The 17061-nt window shown below is 48.8% G+C and overlaps 1 protein-coding gene across 1 annotated transcript; it reads left to right on the top strand.

Annotated features, from left to right (window-relative positions):
• The first annotated feature begins 595 nt into the window (after positions 1-595).
• Positions 596-15878, top strand: BRI3 (brain protein I3). Its single transcript, XM_066640678.1, has 3 exons — positions 596-838; positions 9643-9760; positions 15494-15878. Exons 1-3 carry the CDS (start codon positions 718-720, stop codon positions 15624-15626), a joined length of 372 nt encoding a protein of 123 aa, XP_066496775.1. The 5' UTR covers positions 596-717; the 3' UTR covers positions 15627-15878.
• Positions 15879-17061: the final 1183 nt, after the last annotated feature.

Here is a 17061-nt window from a genome sequence, read left to right as displayed (position 1 = left end):
ATTCAAGGCGGTTTACATAGGCAGGCTTATTTAAATCCCCGTAGGGATTTTTACAAATGAAAGAAGTTTCTTTTTTTCAAGAACCACAACACTCAGGTGTTTCATTCCGATCTGGCTTCACATTCTGGCCTCCATCCTCCCACGCTCAGAGTAGATGGAATAGCTGGGCTTCAGCTTGCCAGCTGCTTCAAGGTCGCACGGTGCCGGTGGCCTCGAACTGGCAACCTTGTGGATGTTATCTTCAGGCAAATGGAGGCTCTACCCTCTAGACCAGACCTCCTGCACTGTATAGGCGCTAGATAGGTGCTAGATGAGTGCGATATAGGCGCTAGATAGGCGCTATGTAGGCACTATGTAGGCGCAGTGCGGGTGTTAAGCGGGCACTTGGAGCCAGGCGCGCCTAAGGCGCTCCCGCCCCCCTCCGCTCCTTCTCCAGACGACCCCCCGCCGCCCCCAGCAGAGGCCCCGCCTCACCGCGCCCTGGGAAGAGCCGCTGACCCGCGGGCGGGGGGCGGAGCGGTGCTTTCCGCGCGAGCCCTTTAAGGGGCTTCCCTCCGCGCCTGGGGGCGGGCCGCGTGGGCGCAGCCTCGTGACCGACCGGCCGGGCGCAGCAGCAGCAGCAGCAGCAGCACTTGGGCGCCGCCACCGCCTGGCTGGAGCCTCCGGCGCGCCCGCCCTCCTCTGCTGCCGCCTGCCGGGCAGCGGGGCCAGCCCGGCATGGACAGCAAGCCCCTGCTGCAGGAGCGCCCCCCCGCCTACAGCCCCGGCCCCCCCGGCTACGGCGCCATCCCGCCGCCGCCGCCCTACGGCTGCCCCCTCCCCCACCAGCCCGGCCCAGGTAAGCAGGAGCGCTCTGCACGCGCTCAGGGGGCGCCTCCTTCCGCGACCCAAGAGGAGGGGCAGTCCCAGTGGGGGTGCCTCTGAGGAAGTGCAGAGTGCCCCCCTCCCCCGGTTTGATGGCAGCCAGGACCAGAGGTCGAGGGGGGGCTGGGCAGAGTGCGGCCTTCCTCCTCTGCCCCTGCCCAGGTTCCTGGCTGTGGCAGGTTTCAAGGGGGTTCAGCGGGGTGGGGGGCTTCTGGCTGCGGAAAGCAAAACCCCCTCCAGCCCCCCCCCCGCGCTCGGGGTGAGGAGTTGGGGGAGCAGAGAGCTGCCCCTGTCCGGGGAAGGCTTCCCTCCGAGCAGGGGTGTGTGTGCTGCAGATCAGGCCCTTCTGCTCCCAGAGGGGGCTGACCCCACCTTGCCAGGCTGTGGGACGAGTTTGGACTTGAAGCAAACTGGAGGCTTTTTGCACAGGAGAAACTGGGCCCCTCCTTTTGGCTGGCAAGCTCTGTGCGGGCAGGAAGGCCGACCAGGCATTGGCACAGTTGCCCTGACAGGCCAGCCAGGGCTGGGGCTTGCAGGGCATTGACCAGGCATGGGGTCAGGGCCTTCTCTCCTGCCACGCACCAGCTGCCCCCTGGACCTTGGCTCTCTGTTCACCAGCAGCCGTTTGGACTGCTCTGCCTGGGCAGGCATCTTCTGCACGCTGAGCCGGGTGGTGGTTCTGTCTGGCAGGGCTGGCCGCTGTGTACACTTATTAACTCTTAGGCTGAAGAGTTGGAAGGGAGAATAATGTGAACCGGGAACCACTTTACAAATGCAGCCTTCATTGACCACCCTTGAAGCCTGATTGGATCTGGCACACGTGATTCCTTGTCCACATTTCCACAGCAAAGCATTTCATGTTGTTATGCAACTTTACTGCCTTGTTTTGAAAAATCAGGAACTTGCACTTTTTTAAAATGTGGAGGTAACAAAGGGGAATGCACACCCTTGGATGGGATGGACTCTTGGATGGCAGGAGCATTGCTGGAAGCAGGAAGATGGAAACTTTTAGCCCAACTTCTCAATAAGGTTGTTCCCTTGTTCGAGGAATGTCCAGGAGTGTTCAGTATCTAATGTTGGGTGAGGGAGAAGTAAAACTTTAAAAGTTACAAAAGAGGCTGTGATGTGACTCACTGATGGTGAAGTCTTGGTCTTGGCCAATAGGAGCATGTGATACTGGTGTTTCATAGTGTCTGAGCTACAAATTAGGAAGTTCCAGATTTAAATCTTGCCTCTGCTGTGAATTCACTAAGTGGCCCTGGGGAAGTCACTCTCTCATCCTGACAGCTGTCCCCACCCTAGTAATAGTCATCCTTTTATTTTCCTCCAGCAAGGACCTGCAAGTAGCAGACAAGCTTCCTTGCCCCAAGGTTATCCTTGCAAACTGCCCCATGGAGTCCGTTAGCTTGTGAGTAGGCCTGAGCTGAATGGAGGCTTAACTCTGGCTTCCCAGAACTCGCCCAATACCTGTTACCTACTTCTCACAGGCAAAGAGTTCATCTTCAAGCTGATCTTCTGGGAAGCTGATTTTCCAGGGTCATTGTAAGGGTTACAGAAAGATAACATGTTTGCAACACATTGAAAGTAACTGTTGAAAGTAAGTGTTGCACTTAAGTCCTTGCTTTTCCATAGGGCAGTGACTTCCAAGCTTTTTTCAGTTAGTGGCCCTTGACCACCTGGGCCATTTCTCCCCATTAGGGCTACAATCCTATACATTGTATAGGGCGGTAGGTTTTTTGGGATAATTCCACAGCTCCCCTGGCTGGCTTCTGTGACTTCAAGTCAAAGCTCACAGTTTGGGAACCATTGCCATCCAGAGATGGGAATTCTGTACTAACTGGAAGGTGAATAGTGTGTTTCCCTGCAACAGTAATTTATGGCTTGAACATGACTTAGTAAAGAAGATTTTTTTTTTTTTGCAACAGAAACTGTTTTGTTTTTTTAAAAAAAAAAAGATCTTGTTTCCTTGCAATAACCAAGTAACCGCTGCACTTAGAACAAAAATATCCTGCAAAGGCTGTTTCAGTCATGGACAATATATTTTTCATGTGTTTATACAGCCCTTCCTCCAATGAGCTCAAGGTGGTGTATGTGGTTCCTTCCTCCTATTCTCACAACAACCCTGTGAGGTAGTAAGCCTGACCTGAGATCCCCCAGGAAGCTTTGTGTCTGAGTGGGGATTTGAACCTGTTTTTGAGCGTGTCCCACATCAAACCCTTGTGCAGCCCTCCGTCTTTTACCTTGGATCTTCAGAGAGGGTCTCTAGCTCCTTTGTGGAATCAGGAAGTGTGGAGGAGGGAAAGGTTAGAGCACCCTCTTCTCTCCTCTTCAGCTTCATTTCCCTCTGCTGTTTTGAATCCAAGAGCTGGGAGGAAGAGGTGTGGCAAAGGAAGGCATCCCTGGTAGTCTTCTCAGTTTTCTTCCTGATAGGGCAGGCATTGCAGAGGCAGGGGTGTCGGTCTCGCTCTGTGCCCTTACTGGAACCAGAGGCCTGACCGTTGGTGTGATGTACCACAGACTTCTGTCTGCACCCCTTATCATGACTTGTGCCATTTTCAGCATTTTTCACTGACCTTGATGGTCTTCTCCTATTGCGATGTTGCAGTTTCTGGGAAACTTTCTGGTTCTGTGGCTGTTTCTAGGGCAACTGTAGTAACAAATTGTGTGTCCAGACAATTTGTTACTACAGACAGTTGCCCTAGAAACAGAGCCACAGAACCAGAAAGAGTTTTTTCATTGACTTTCAGCACTGGACTTCTTGTTTGTGGCAATCTTTCCTAAGGGAGAGAGGATATCTAGCTTGCATTGCATTAAGGCTGTGCTCCTAATCAGACTTATCAGGAAGTAAGTCCTGTTGGGACTAAGCATTGGTAGGCTGACACTCATAAAAGTATTTTAATATATTTGAATATTATTATTATTATTATTATTATTATTATTATTATTATTATTATTATTATTATTAACAACAGTATTTATATACCACTTTTCAACTAAAAGTTCACAGAGCGGTTTACAGAGAAAAATCAAATAACTAAATGGCTCCCTGTCCCAAAAGGGCTCACAATCTAAAAAGATGCAAATGAATACCAGCAGACAGTCTCTAGAACAGACAGTACTGGGGTGAGGTGCGCCAGTTACTCTCCCCCTGCTAAAAAAAGGAGCACCCACTTGAAAAAGTGCCTCTCACCCAATTAGCAAGGGTTAATTTTTTCAATTTTTCAATTTTTTTTTTTTAATTCTTGTGGCTCACTTCATGAGTTTAGGCTGAAATGAGCTGAAATGAACTTAAAATTGATTTTTCTGTTGTGATGGGACGTGACTGGTGGAGTGTCATGGCTTTAAAATTTTCCTGGTTGGGACTTTTCCTGAATGCCCTCTCACCATCTGCCTGTTGAAAAACTCTGTAGAACAGTGTTTCTCAAACGGTGGGTCAGGACCCGCTAGGTGAGTTGCAAGCCAATTTCAGATGGGTCAAGATGTAGAATCTTGCTCAGCTGCCATTGCTGGCGATACAGAGCTGCTGGACAGGACAGGCTCCCAATGGGAGAGATGCCAAAGAGGTGCTTTGTCCTAATAGGTGGGAAGATGGGACATTGGAAAGGAGGGAAGGGCTGTGTGGTTGGAGAAGGATCCAGGTCTGTATTGACTTCTGAGCTGGAATGTTTCTACCTGTCTTGGTTGCAAAGGTAATCTGCAGTGCTTTGAATCTTGCCTGGAAAGAAACCAGCAGCCGTGCATTTTGTTGTTGGCAACCTTCAGTCTCGGAAGACTCTGGTATCGCGCTCTGGATGGTGGTTCTGGCACAGCGTCTAGTGTGGCTGAAAAGGCCGATTCGGGAGTGACAATCCCTTCCACACCGGGAGCAAGTGCAGTCTGTCCCTGGTCTGTCTCTCTGGCTATGGGCCTTCCTTCCTTGCCTCTTTGCCTCAGACTGTTGGCAAAGTGTCTCTTCAAACTGGGAAAGGCCATGCTGCACAGCCTGCCTCCAAGCGGGCCGCTCAGAGGCCAGGGTTTCCCACCTGTTGAGGTCCACTCCTAAGGCCTTCAGATCCCTCTTGCAGATGTCCTTGTATCGCAGCTGTGGTCTTCCTGTAGGGCGCTTTCCCTGCACGAGTTCTCCATAGAGGAGATCCTTTGGGATCCGGCCATCATCCATTCTCATGACATGACCAAGCCAACGCAGGCGTCTAGGTGGATGGGAGACCACCTAGGAATACCAGGTGCTGTAGGCTTATAGCATAGTCTTTCGAGACTGAAGGTTGCCAACCAACCAGCTGTGCACTGAAGCTTAGCATTTCTTCTGTTAGTTGTCTCTTTGTGTATGCACACCTCTCGTTGTCCTAGAAGTTCTTATTTATATTTTTCTGACCAACTGAGCCTTGAAACTGAAAGCAGTTTGCTCGGGCCCCCAGCTCTCCATGTACTGGAAAGAATAGGCAAGCTTCATTTTCTACCCGGACTTGGGCAGCATTACTGGAGAAGCAAGACGAGTGTGTGACCCATACCCATGAGGTGCAGTGTTTCCAAAGAACTTCCTGTCACAAACTGGCAGGAAATGTCACGATGTTGGGTTGGCTTCCAGCCCAAAGGCCGATGTTGGGAGCTGCGCAGGGTCAGAGAAGAGCTACTTGCTCCTTGGTAGGCCTGCCTTGCTCTGGGAAGTTACTGCTGTGGAGTATCAAACTTGTATTTTTTTTTTTTTTACAAGATGAACAGGACTGGTTGTACCATCGACCCCCTTATCTGTGGGCTTGACATCCATGGAGTTCAGTATCTGCAGATGCCCAACTTGTGGCTGGAGGACCTCCTGTGGATTTTGGATCCATGGAAAGCAGTATCCATGGAAGGTCCTGAAATGGATCCTGCATGGATACTGAGGGCCCACTGCACCCCAGAAGCAAAAGGCACACAGGACTTTGTGGGTTTTTGTGTGTGTCTCCAATAGATGTTTGGCTTGGACTGCACCTCATTCTGGCTGTGCTCCCTTCTTAATACTCTCTTTCTGGTTGATGTTGCAGGGAAGTGAGTGCCTCTTAAGGAATACTCATTTTCCTGCAGCGTTTAAGAGTGGCTGGAGAGGCACAGGAGGAATCACTGGTATTTGCTAGAGGGCTGGGCCAGGAAGACCGAGGTTGAAAGCCCTGCTCAACAGGTGCCTTTGGGGCAGTCACTGTTTCTCAACTTATTCTGCCCTGCAGGATGGTTGCCAGGGCACGACAGAGGTGGAAAGAACCGCTTACCTTGGAGAAAGGCAGGATGTTAAGGGTTGCAAGAGTCCTTATCTCTTGCAAGTATGCTGCTTGACACTTGCAAGTAAGCTTGTGCTGCAAGGAAGAGCCTTAATCTGACGTGTCCTTAGCCTGATGTGTGTCTTGAGCTCCGCTGAGATGGGCTGAACTCGCCAGTAACTTCTCTGTTCTTGTGTGTGGGATTCCACTTTTCATACAGCCACCGTCTGCCACACGAGAGCACCAAGGTTTAGGGTAACCACTTGAGTGCAAGTGAGCAAGAAGAAAGGCCCTCCTCCTTGGAATCTTTTAGGCAAGGAAGTGAGCCTTGGGTGCTGTGTGTGCACTAGGGACGCCTTGAGCCAAGGGCTCTCTGTCAGGTTGCTGTGTGATCATCTCCTGGGTGAGGCAGCAAATGAGACATCTTGAGGCATGCCTAGAATTACAACGTGAACTACTGAAGGGGTATAAGCAGGGATCTTTTCCATTTCCCCGGAGCCGTAGACGCCTGTGGCTAAAGAGGCTCTGTGTTGATTGTCTTGTTCTGGCTTATTTGTTTTTAAACTGTGTTGTAAAACTCAAATTGCCTTGATTTAATTTGTATTTATTGTCTGCCTTTTGGGAAACTTTCATTGCTGACAAGTGGTCTATAAATATACAGTGTGGTTAGTAAGTAAATCCGCAAACTGACTCAGACGCTCTTCCTCTCCGCTATGTTGCCCTGTCCTCTTTCCCTTCTCCCAGGTATATCCTGTCTCTATCTTCACCCGATTCAGTTCTACTGCAGCTGATCACCTTGCCATGGCTGAAATCAGTGTCGGAGAAGCCCCCGTGCCAATCGTGCTTCTGCAGGCTGATAACATGCACAAGGCAGCTCTCTGCCTCAAGCTGCATACAGTTCCAAGCTGAAAGGTTTAGTCAATTGATCTATGCACATGCCTGATCTCGGAAGCTAAGCATGGTCAGGCCTGGTTAGTACTTGGATGGGAGACCGCCTGGGAATACCAGGTGCTATAGGCTTATACCATGATCTCGGAAGCTAAGCAGGATCGGGCCTGGTTAGTACTTGGATGGGAGACCGCCTGGGAATACCGGGGGCTGTAGGCTTATACCATGATCTCGGAAGCTAAGCAGGGTCGGGCCTGGTTAGTACTTGGATGGGAGGCCGCCTGGGAATACCGGGGGCTGTAGGCTTATACCATGATCTCGGAAGCTAAGCAGGGTCAGGCCTGGTTAGTACTAGGATGGGAGACCGCCTGGGAATACCGGGTGCTGTAGGCTTCTACCATGATCTCGGAAGCTAAGCAGGGTCAGGCCTGGTTAGTACTTGGATGGGAGACCGCCTGGGAATACCGGGTGCTGTAGGCTTATACCATGATCTCGGAAGCTAAGCAGAGTCAGGCCTGGTTAGTACTTGGATGGGAGACCGCCTGGGAATACCAGGTGCTGTAGGCTTATACCATGATCTCGGAAGCTAATCAGGGTCAGGCCTGGTTAGTACTTGGATGGGAGACCGCCTGGGAATGCCGGGTGCTGTAGGCTTCTACCAGAGTCTTTCGAGACTGAAGGTTGCCAACCAGCGATCACAAACCTATTTTGATAGGCTGAAAGGTGCCTGTGGTTACACAGCTGATTTTTCCCTTTTAAAGTTACTTTGTATATTAAAAATGCAGATGGCAAGTGACATCTTGGAAGATGCATTCCCTGAGAGAAGGGGGGAGGAATGCCTCTTCTAAGATGTTTGCTGCAACACACGATGGCACCATTTAAAGCCAAACATGCTTTTTAAACCACTATTGTTTTACTTGTGTTCAGCTTTAATCAGTTAAGTGGTTAAAGAAATCACGTTAATGATTGTTTGGGCTGAGAGACACTTGGCCAACAGTCTGAGGCAAAGAGGCAAAGAAGGAAGGCCCATAGCCAGGGAGACAGACCAGGGACAGACTGCACTTGCTCCCGGTGTGGAAGGGATTGTCACTCCCGAATCGGCCTTTTCAGCCACACTAGACGCTGTTCCAGAACCACCATTCAGAGCGCGATATCAGAGTCTTTCGAGACTGAAGGTTGCCAACGTATGGGCTGGCAGTTCACCCTGCAATTTTGATGATGTTGGGGGAGCCAACAGAAGGAGGAAGGGGAAGGCAAAGTTGCAAGGGATGCATGTGAGCAAGTGGTGGATGATAGTCAGACGTACTTGGGCTGAATCTTTCTTAAGGCAACATTTAGGGTCAAGCCACTTTCATTCTGCTACAGACCTGTTGTGGTAGGGTTGTATAAACAGTTTAACCTTCCATCTGCTGGGGGAAAATAGAAATAACATTTCTTTAAAAAACTGTTCTTTGACTCCCTGACTCTCTCCTGCAACATTGTAAAGCGTCCTATATTACCTCTTATAGACTGACAGATATATTGTGGCATTTGCTTTCATGGGCTACCTAACATGTCATCAAATGCAGGAAGCATTGTCCTCTGTGTGTGTTTACAATTCATGCATGTATTTGCATAGAGAAAGACTTGGCTACCTTCCTGTCCTGGAACACGAATGCTGGGAGGCAGGGAGGGGTCTGCAGCAAGGCAACCTTAGAGCTGTATATGAGATAACACAGCTGATGTCATGCATTCTTGCCTTGACTTAAGGATGTACTGCTGGGGGGGGGGGGGAAACCAGGTGATTCAGCCACCCTGTGGCTGAGCTGTGTTGTGTTGGTTTTTGTGCAAATCACGTAGCCATTAATGCAATACATCAACAGTGTATTTTGAAGCAGGTTTTCTTAACCTGATGTCCCCAAGGGGTTCATGGATGAGCTACAGTGGATCTGTGAACCAAGTACAAACAAAAAAAATACTGTGTTTATATGCACTTCTTTGGAGAGGGGGTTCCGTAGCTTTCATCTGATTCTCCAAGGGGTCCGTGCCCCTCTCTTACAATTCTAGAACCAAGGATCGTTCATTGAAACGGATTGATAGGGGATTTAGGACATATAGAAGGAGGTGGTACTACACTCAGCCTGCACAGTTGGTCTGTGGAATTCATTGCCACAAGATGTGGGTGATGACGTCAGGCTTAGTAGTTTAAAAGGAGACTGGACAAATTCGTGGAAGTCGGGTTGGTGATGGCTAGTTAAGGTGGTGGAGCGTTACCTCCAGTTTCATGTCTTTCACCATAGGGGAGCGCTGGTGGGAGAGGGGTCTGCCTTTCTTTCCTTCTTGAGGGCTTTCCACTGGCAGCTGGTAGGCCACTGTGAGAAGCAGGATGCTACCCTATACGGGCTGTGGGCCTGATCCTGCGGAGCTGCTCTGCTGTTCCCCGACCAGGCCCAGCTTTAAGCAGCCTGCTCATTTGGGAGGCGGCGGTGGTGGGGAAAACCTTGGGCATGTTGTAAGTAGCTGGGAGATCACCCTCCCCGCCACGCTATTTTCAAGGCACACAAATGAAATCTTAAAATGGGCTCCGCGCCACTCCGCCTGCTCATTCAGCAGCTGTCAAAGGTGGGGCAGGGAAGTCGTCTTCAAGGTGGGTCATGCTTGTCCCTGCTTGTTTTCCTAGGTTATGTGGTCCCGCCAAGCGCACCGCCCCACAACTTTCCCAACACCACATACACGATAATCCAGCAGCCTCCGCCCACAACCTCGGTGGTCGTCGTGGGGGGCTGCCCTGCTTGCAGGTATGGTGTTCTCCTCCTTACTTTTCAAAAAAATAATTACTTTTCAGAAATTATCTCATGCTCTGTGGATAGTTAGCCGGAAGTGTGAGGTGTGGGATGGGAAAATAACATGGTATGTTTCACAAAAACAGATTTGAAGCCTAAAGGTCAAAATAGCCGATCACTTTAGCTCTTGTTTCCTTTGTAAATGGCCTTGGAAACTCAGCTGGAGGGCTGCATAAAAATCTTCTAAATATTTTGTTTTGTGTTACTTGCATCCACCTGTCTTTGAGGAGCACAGAGCTGTCTGCAGAGGAGTTCCTCAGGTGACGTCTTAGCTGCCAGGCCGACATTTAAAAGAACGATGAAAGGGGCAGACTTCAGTTTGGATAAAATAAGGATAATTTGTTATTTCTATAGTGTGCAAAATGTGCCATGTATTATCTTAATGGAATCCTAACCAATTCTGTCAAGAGAGTATTCTTATTCCCATATTGCAGCTGGGAAGACTGAGGCTGGGAGACAGTGGCTTGCTTAAGGCCAACTAGAGAATTTGTTGCAGAAGCAAGATTTGAGCTAGGACAATCCCAATTAGTGTTCTTTAATGAGGAATACCCAAATTTTATTTATGACATGAAGTACTGGAGTTCTGTCTCTCCCTTTGCTGTTGTGCTTCAGTGGTGCCCTATTTTTCTTGCTGTCTTTGGTACTTCTCAGTAGGGAAGGTGTGAGATGGACTTCTGGAGGGAAGGAGTTCTTAGCTAGAACTACACAGAAAGCCCTCCCTGGAGAAACCTGAGATATGGGTGCAGAAGCATTACTTCCTGCTTGATGCTGGGGATGGACCACAGACTGACTGACTGGCCTGTTTGGCCCACTGAGTCCTGCCTGCTTGATAGCTGGGTCAGGATCCACCGGGCAACTCTCTCCTCGCATCAGTCAAGTTGTTTAGAACAACACTGAAGCTGGATGCCCCAATGTGGGGAATTCTTAGTGCCTGTATAAAAGCTGATGATACAGTCAAGGTTCTCCGGTAAGCAGGTTCTCCGGTAAGAGATCCGGTAAGAAGCTCTTGACCCTAATTGGCTTACTGCTGGCGGTGAAGGTCAAAGCATGGACCGGGTTTAGTGGGGGAAGGGTCGCTGAAACATGGCTTTCCCCAATCACCTGGAACACCTCACTGTGGCCATAGATCTGTTTTTCCTATATGTTTACTAGTAAGCTCTTTATAGCCCCTTCTTTCTATGAAGTCTCCAAAGTGAGACTTTAATAACTAAAAAATAATTGAGGGTCCCCAAATGTTGTTTTGGCATACTAATCTTCCATTACTGCATTTGCCACCAGCCGCCAATCCCCTTCTCTTCCCTCAAGTCTCCTGGCATGGGGCGAGGGCCACAGGTGGCTGTCAACCTGCGTGGGGGCAAGGACCAAAGCAGTGGACCTTTCTTTCTTTGGATGCAGAAGATCCAGAGTTCAGTTCATTTCTGTGCAAGTTTGGGAAAAGACTAACTGAAACTCCAGTTAAAACCCTCCTACCAGTCAGTGCAGACTATACTGAGTGAGGTGGATCAATAGTCTGACCCGGAAGAGGCAGCTGGGAGACTTTAAGCAAACAGTTTACTTTCAGCCCAAGATGAAGCCTCAGTCCTTCCGCACTGCATGACAGAGATAATGCTGCTTACTTTACAGGATTGTTGTTTAAGTAGCATCAAGATAATGTGAAGCCCTTTCCACAGGTGGAAAGTGCTGTATGAATGCCAAGTATTTTTCTTTAAGCTAGGAGGAGTAACACAAATTCAGTATGAATGCCCTTGTGCCTGGACTTGTGAGTGGAGTCACACCTGGGTGATTTTCTTTCTAGCCCCTGAATCTCGGCTCCTAATTCAGTGGCACCCTTGTTGCTGCTTGCCAAAAGACAGTTAACCTTTGAGTGAAAAGGTGTTCCCATGAGGGTTTAAATCCAGCTTGCTCTTGGAGCAGCTGCGGCACAGCTTAAATGCAAGTCTCTCCCCTCCCTGCTTGCAATAGAAATAGGCTTGTCCTAAAAATAGAGCATCCTGGGAGTGGTGCGGCCCTAAACCACAGCAAAGCTGCTTTGGTTTGCTGGGTCCTGGCTAAGATTAGCCAGTCTTTAAAGTACTGTTTAACTGTTACTGGGGATATTACTGTTTTATCTTCCCTCTCCCCCTTCTCCTGTCCTGTTTGATCTGAAACACCATTTTCATACAGAAAAAAAACAGTGTGGTGTCTAACATCTAACTGGCATGCTTTTTCTACATATAGCAGTGAGCCAAGGCCATGAACGCTTGAGCTGTGATCAGGCAGGGGTTGTGCACCAACGGCTGCCAGAGCCTTGGTGCCCGGTTGGCAGTCCTCTGTTTTTGCTCAGTACGGAGCCGTTGAAGTTTCTTTAGTTTGGGGATTTGCTTGGTAAATAGCATGCTTGTTTGTGCTGGGGAATTCTGCCCAAGAGCACTGCTTCCTGTTTCCTCAGTTCTGGAGAGTCAGATTGTAGCTCTTGTTGGATTTGGCTAAAGCAGTGTTTCTCAAACTGTGGGTTGGGACCCAATTTCTGATGGGTCCTGCAGAGCCTCCAGTGAAAACACAGGTGATAGAAAGATCAGGTATGTACTTGCCTCAAGCCTTGCTGAGGCTTTACAGAAACCAGGCAGCTGCTCACAACCTTGCAAAGAGCTGAGCTCCTGCAGTTTGCAAGCTTGTGTAAATATAGGGAGATCAATGCTTAAGCATCCTTTCCTGATGTGTTCCCCCCCCCCCAATCCATTAATGACAGGTAGTGGGGGCAGGTGAAGGCTGGGGCACATCACTAAGCCTTGAGGCTATTCATTAGGGACAAGAAATGGATTGAGATTTTTTTGCAAATAAATACAAGTAATATTCTAAGTAAATATATTATTCCTTTCTAGATCACCTGTTCTGAAGTCTTGTAAAGCCAGGTGATAAGAATGTTGTTTTAAAAAGTGGGTCCTGGTGCTAAAGATTTGAGAACCTCTAGGCTGGAGGTATATCATGGCTGTGGCCAAAAACAGATTTTGGCCATGCTGCAAGCAGATCCATAACGCAGCCCAAGGCATGGGGTGCAGATCCTGCAGGCAGGTGACTGTTGCATGTTGACCACATTCCATTGGTCTGCTGACATAGTCTGGTCTTCAACATGTCCAGAGGCAAGACCCACATGTGGTCCAAGAGCTCAGTGGGGAGGCGGATGTAGTGCCCCAGTTAGTCTTTTTCTTTGCTGGCTGGGTAGCTTTCTCTCGTGTTAACAGTGCTGCAAGAACTTGGCACTGGCCAATTGGCCTGACGGAGTGTGCTCTGAATCTGCATTTCAAGGTCATTCCGGTTCTCTTCCTTTTTTGGCTTTTCTGATACAGGCAGCTGCCAAAACACACCCTCTGCTCAGCTTCTGCTGTTAAGAGAACCAGGAGAAGCTTGTGACTTTCAGAGAGTGAAACGTTTTGTTCCCGTCCCTCCCTACATCACTGGCAGATCTTGAGGTGTCCAAAACTGGGCAGAGAATTCTCCCACCTTGTAGGAAAATCTGGTTTGTTTCCGCACTGTCCGATGGACACTCGAGACAACAGAATATGGGAGAAAGGGCCACTTTATTTAGCAGTATCATCAGAAGAGGAGGCTGAGACCTGCAGCATCCGAGGCAGCAAAAGCCCCCTGTGGTGCGGAGGCAGGACCTCTGGGTGGTACCAGAACACCTCTGCCCCCCAGGTGGGCATGCACCCGACTCCAAGCTGCGCCCCATCTCATCCCTGTCTGCCCCTTAAGGGGAAGGCAGCCGGACCGTGGGCTGCGCCACCTTGAGCCGCTGAGCCTCTGAGGTGTGCCCCGTGGTTCCAGCCAGGACCCTGTCTACATCCTCGTGCCGCTGAGCCCCTGAGGACTGAAATAGGGTTCTACCCTGCCTATGCTGCCCACATGCAAAGGAGGAAGAGGGCTGGGTCCTGCGCCCTTTAAAAGGCCCGCCATAGCTGCCAGCCCCAGCCCCCTTCCCCTCCCAATTGGGAGGAGACTTTCGTGTCCCAGGCCAGGCCAAACAAACTCCGATCACGCTTTCAATTGGGTGATCCGGATTCTGGCAGTTAGTCTGTGGAATTCATTGTCACAAGAGCTACTGGCTTGGGTGGCTTCAGCAAACTCCTAAAGGTCTACCAGTGCCTATGTGTTACACCTGGGTTTAACATCACTCTTCTCTGAGTACCATGTGCAAGAGAACAGTGGTGGGAGGGACGTCTGCCTTTGTCTCCTTGTGGGCTTTCCAGAGTTGAACTAGATGGGCCTTTGGCTTGATCTGGTGGAGCTTTCCTTTACGTTCAGTTGCTGCAAGGATAAGTACAGAGGGCTTGTTTTCCTGTGATAACAGTATTTATTGCAACTCTTTATATGTGTGATGCAGTAACAGAGTCCCTGGAGCTGGGGAAGAGAGGGATCTCGGGTAGCAGCACAGCAGGATATGAGGACTGGTTTGAGTGAGGGGATGGCTCTGAGTGCCTCTCTCTCAACAGAGACCTCACTTGGTATTAGAACAGTTTTGGAAACTTTCTCACCAGGTTGTCTCACTCTGGTTGTGGCAGGGAAGGAGTTGCGACACACAACGCATTCCTGAGCAAGCCCGAGAGGCAAAGCTGAGTGAACTTGTCCCTGGAGACAAGGACCCTCCTCTTGCATTTGTGTAAGCAGCACATCCCATCTGGCCTCAAATGAGAGGACCCTTCTGTTCAGTGCAAACATGACCAAAAAGACATGCTTATTGGAATTGGAAAGAGTCCTAAGAGAATAATTTGAAACTGAGCTGGGTCATCATTTTAAATAGGCCGATGGCTCTAGCGGATTCCACTGCAAGTTTTGCTTTTATTCAAGTCATCCCCTCTGCCTAGACTCTCTTTGCTGGTTGATAACTCCACAAGACCACCCTAGTTCACCTTCTGAAGTTTTTGCTACTTGCTAGGATTTGGCTACCTCTCCAGACTGAAGCACAAGCAGGACTTGATAGTTGGCAGGAGCGTCTGAATATTTGGAAATGTGGATCACTCACCCCCCTGGCAATTTATTAAATTGGTTATTTTTCTAATAGACAGCAGTCTAATCTTGATTCAGGTGTACTGAAGCTTTTGTCCTTGTCTGAATCAGCAGCAGGACAGGTAGACTTACCTGCAACTGGTAGCTGGAGGCCTCTCACTATGCAGGTGGTGTGTAGTCATTTGTAGTCTGTAAAATGTGCTTTTATTCCCAGGTTTACAGCAACTCCAAATATATGTGTATGCACAAAGATAAAAGGGCACACCTCCCTCCTAATCAGTACATTTCCCCCCCCCATTGCTATGCCAAGATAATGTGTGCCACCAACTTGGTAGCAGTGTGGTGTAGTGGAGGGTGTTGGGACTTTGACTAGGGAGTTCAAATCCTACTCACAAAATTTACTGTGCAACCTTGAACCAGCTGCTTTCTTCTAGCTTAACCTACCTTGCAGGGTGGTGGTGGCAGCACCTAGAAAAGGGTGCTTTTTTCTTCTGCTTTTTTTGTTGGGTGGTGAGCCCTTTCAGACAGGGAGACATTTATTTACCCAGCTATGTAAACCATTTAAATAATATTTGTGTACCACTTTACAGCAACAAGAAGTTCATTGTGTTTTTTTCAGGTCTGGCCTCTGTTTCCCCCCATGTGTGGGGCTGGAGCATTGCAGCAACCATCCCAGCTTTACTCCTTTCCTCTTTTCTCTTGCAGGGTTGGCGTATTGGAAGACACCTTTACCTGCCTCGGGGTCTTGTGTGCCATTGTCTTTTTCCCTATTGGAATTCTCTTTTGCCTGGCCTTGAGGCAACGAAGATGTCCTAACTGTGGGGCAACATTTGGTTAAGGGATCACAACAAACGGGGCTCTGGGAATCTTAACTCTAGATTGTAGTACCTCCTTTTTTCTAATGTAAATGTCATGTACAATCATGTTTATGCTTCTGAGCTGATTTTTGTAAAGTACAATGAAGTTAGTCTCTTGCTTGTAAAGTTGATCGAGGAGCACGTCTGTGGCAGGACACACAAACCCCCACTGGGCTTCATGTTTAAATGCACCTTTTGGAAATTTAAATAAATAGCTTTTTTTTGCATCTTCATGAGAGGTACCTTGATTTTTCTCTCTAAGAACGTGGAAAACAGAGGCTGTTTGATCTGTGCTGTTGCAGTGTCTCTCCTGTCTACGTTTAGGAGTGGTTTGGAGGCAAACTTTCTCACCTAGCACTGACTTTACCTAAAGCATTGTAGGGAAGAGGAAAGGGCCTCTCCTGGTCCACCCTCCAATTTGTACTTCTAAAAAGGGCAAGACTTCTGCTTCTAGCTCTAACACACCTTTGTTTTTACAGATAACAGGAGGTTCTTGTGTCACATCCTAGCAGAGATTACCTGTCTCTCTCACCCCACTATTAGACACTCAAGGCTCATCTGCTACCTCTACAGTGTGTTTCATTTATGATGCATTAGTCTGCTGATTAGTCTGATGTTTTCAGTAGGCTGTCCTGAACTGGTTTGACAACCAAGATGTCCACTCTAGACCCAGGGTGTCCAAAGTTTTTGGCAGGAGGGCCACATCATCTCTCCGACACTGTGTTGGGGGCCAGGGAAAAAAATAATTAATTTACATTTAAAATTTGAATAAATTTACATAAGTTTACATAAATGACTATATTAAAGATACACTTATATGAATGATTGAAGTTCTTGAAATAGCTCAAGACCTGTAAAAGGCCTTGCACAAAGCAAGACTGGCCTTTCCTTTGCTGCCGCTACTGCATCACAGATGTGAAACAGCAAGCAGTGGAGGAAGCCCTCATCCCGCAGCTCATGTGAAAGGTCAAACGGTCACCCTCATGCTGAGAGCAGTTGCGTCGGCCAGTGCGGGCTCCAACAAATCTCTGGAGGGCCAGAGGCTCATTGGAGACTGGAGGCTCCCTGAGGGCCGCATTGAGAGGCCTCAAGGGCCGCAAGTGGCCCCAGGGCCGGGGTTTGGGCACCCCTGCTCTAGACTGTACAGGCAGCAGAATGAGATGAGCATTGATTTATAGGGAAAAATCAAACTTGCCTCTCTTTAATGCAGTAGTCTAATGCTGGTCCCTTTTGTTCTCCAGTGTTCACAGAATCCTGCTCATGGAATATAGGACCAACCTATAATTCAAGTGGCATTTCTTTTCATTAGTATGTTTATCTTGACCAAAAGAGATTGGTAATGTTTCTCCATCAAGCGAGTGACACCCACATTATCGTTGCACTTTGTTAAAGAATATTGTGCTATTTGAACATTCA

This window comes from Tiliqua scincoides, chromosome 13, assembly GCF_035046505.1.
Source record: "Tiliqua scincoides isolate rTilSci1 chromosome 13, rTilSci1.hap2, whole genome shotgun sequence".
NCBI classification, from domain to species: domain Eukaryota; kingdom Metazoa; phylum Chordata; class Lepidosauria; order Squamata; family Scincidae; genus Tiliqua; species Tiliqua scincoides.
This window is presented reverse-complemented; position numbering and strand designations above follow the sequence as displayed.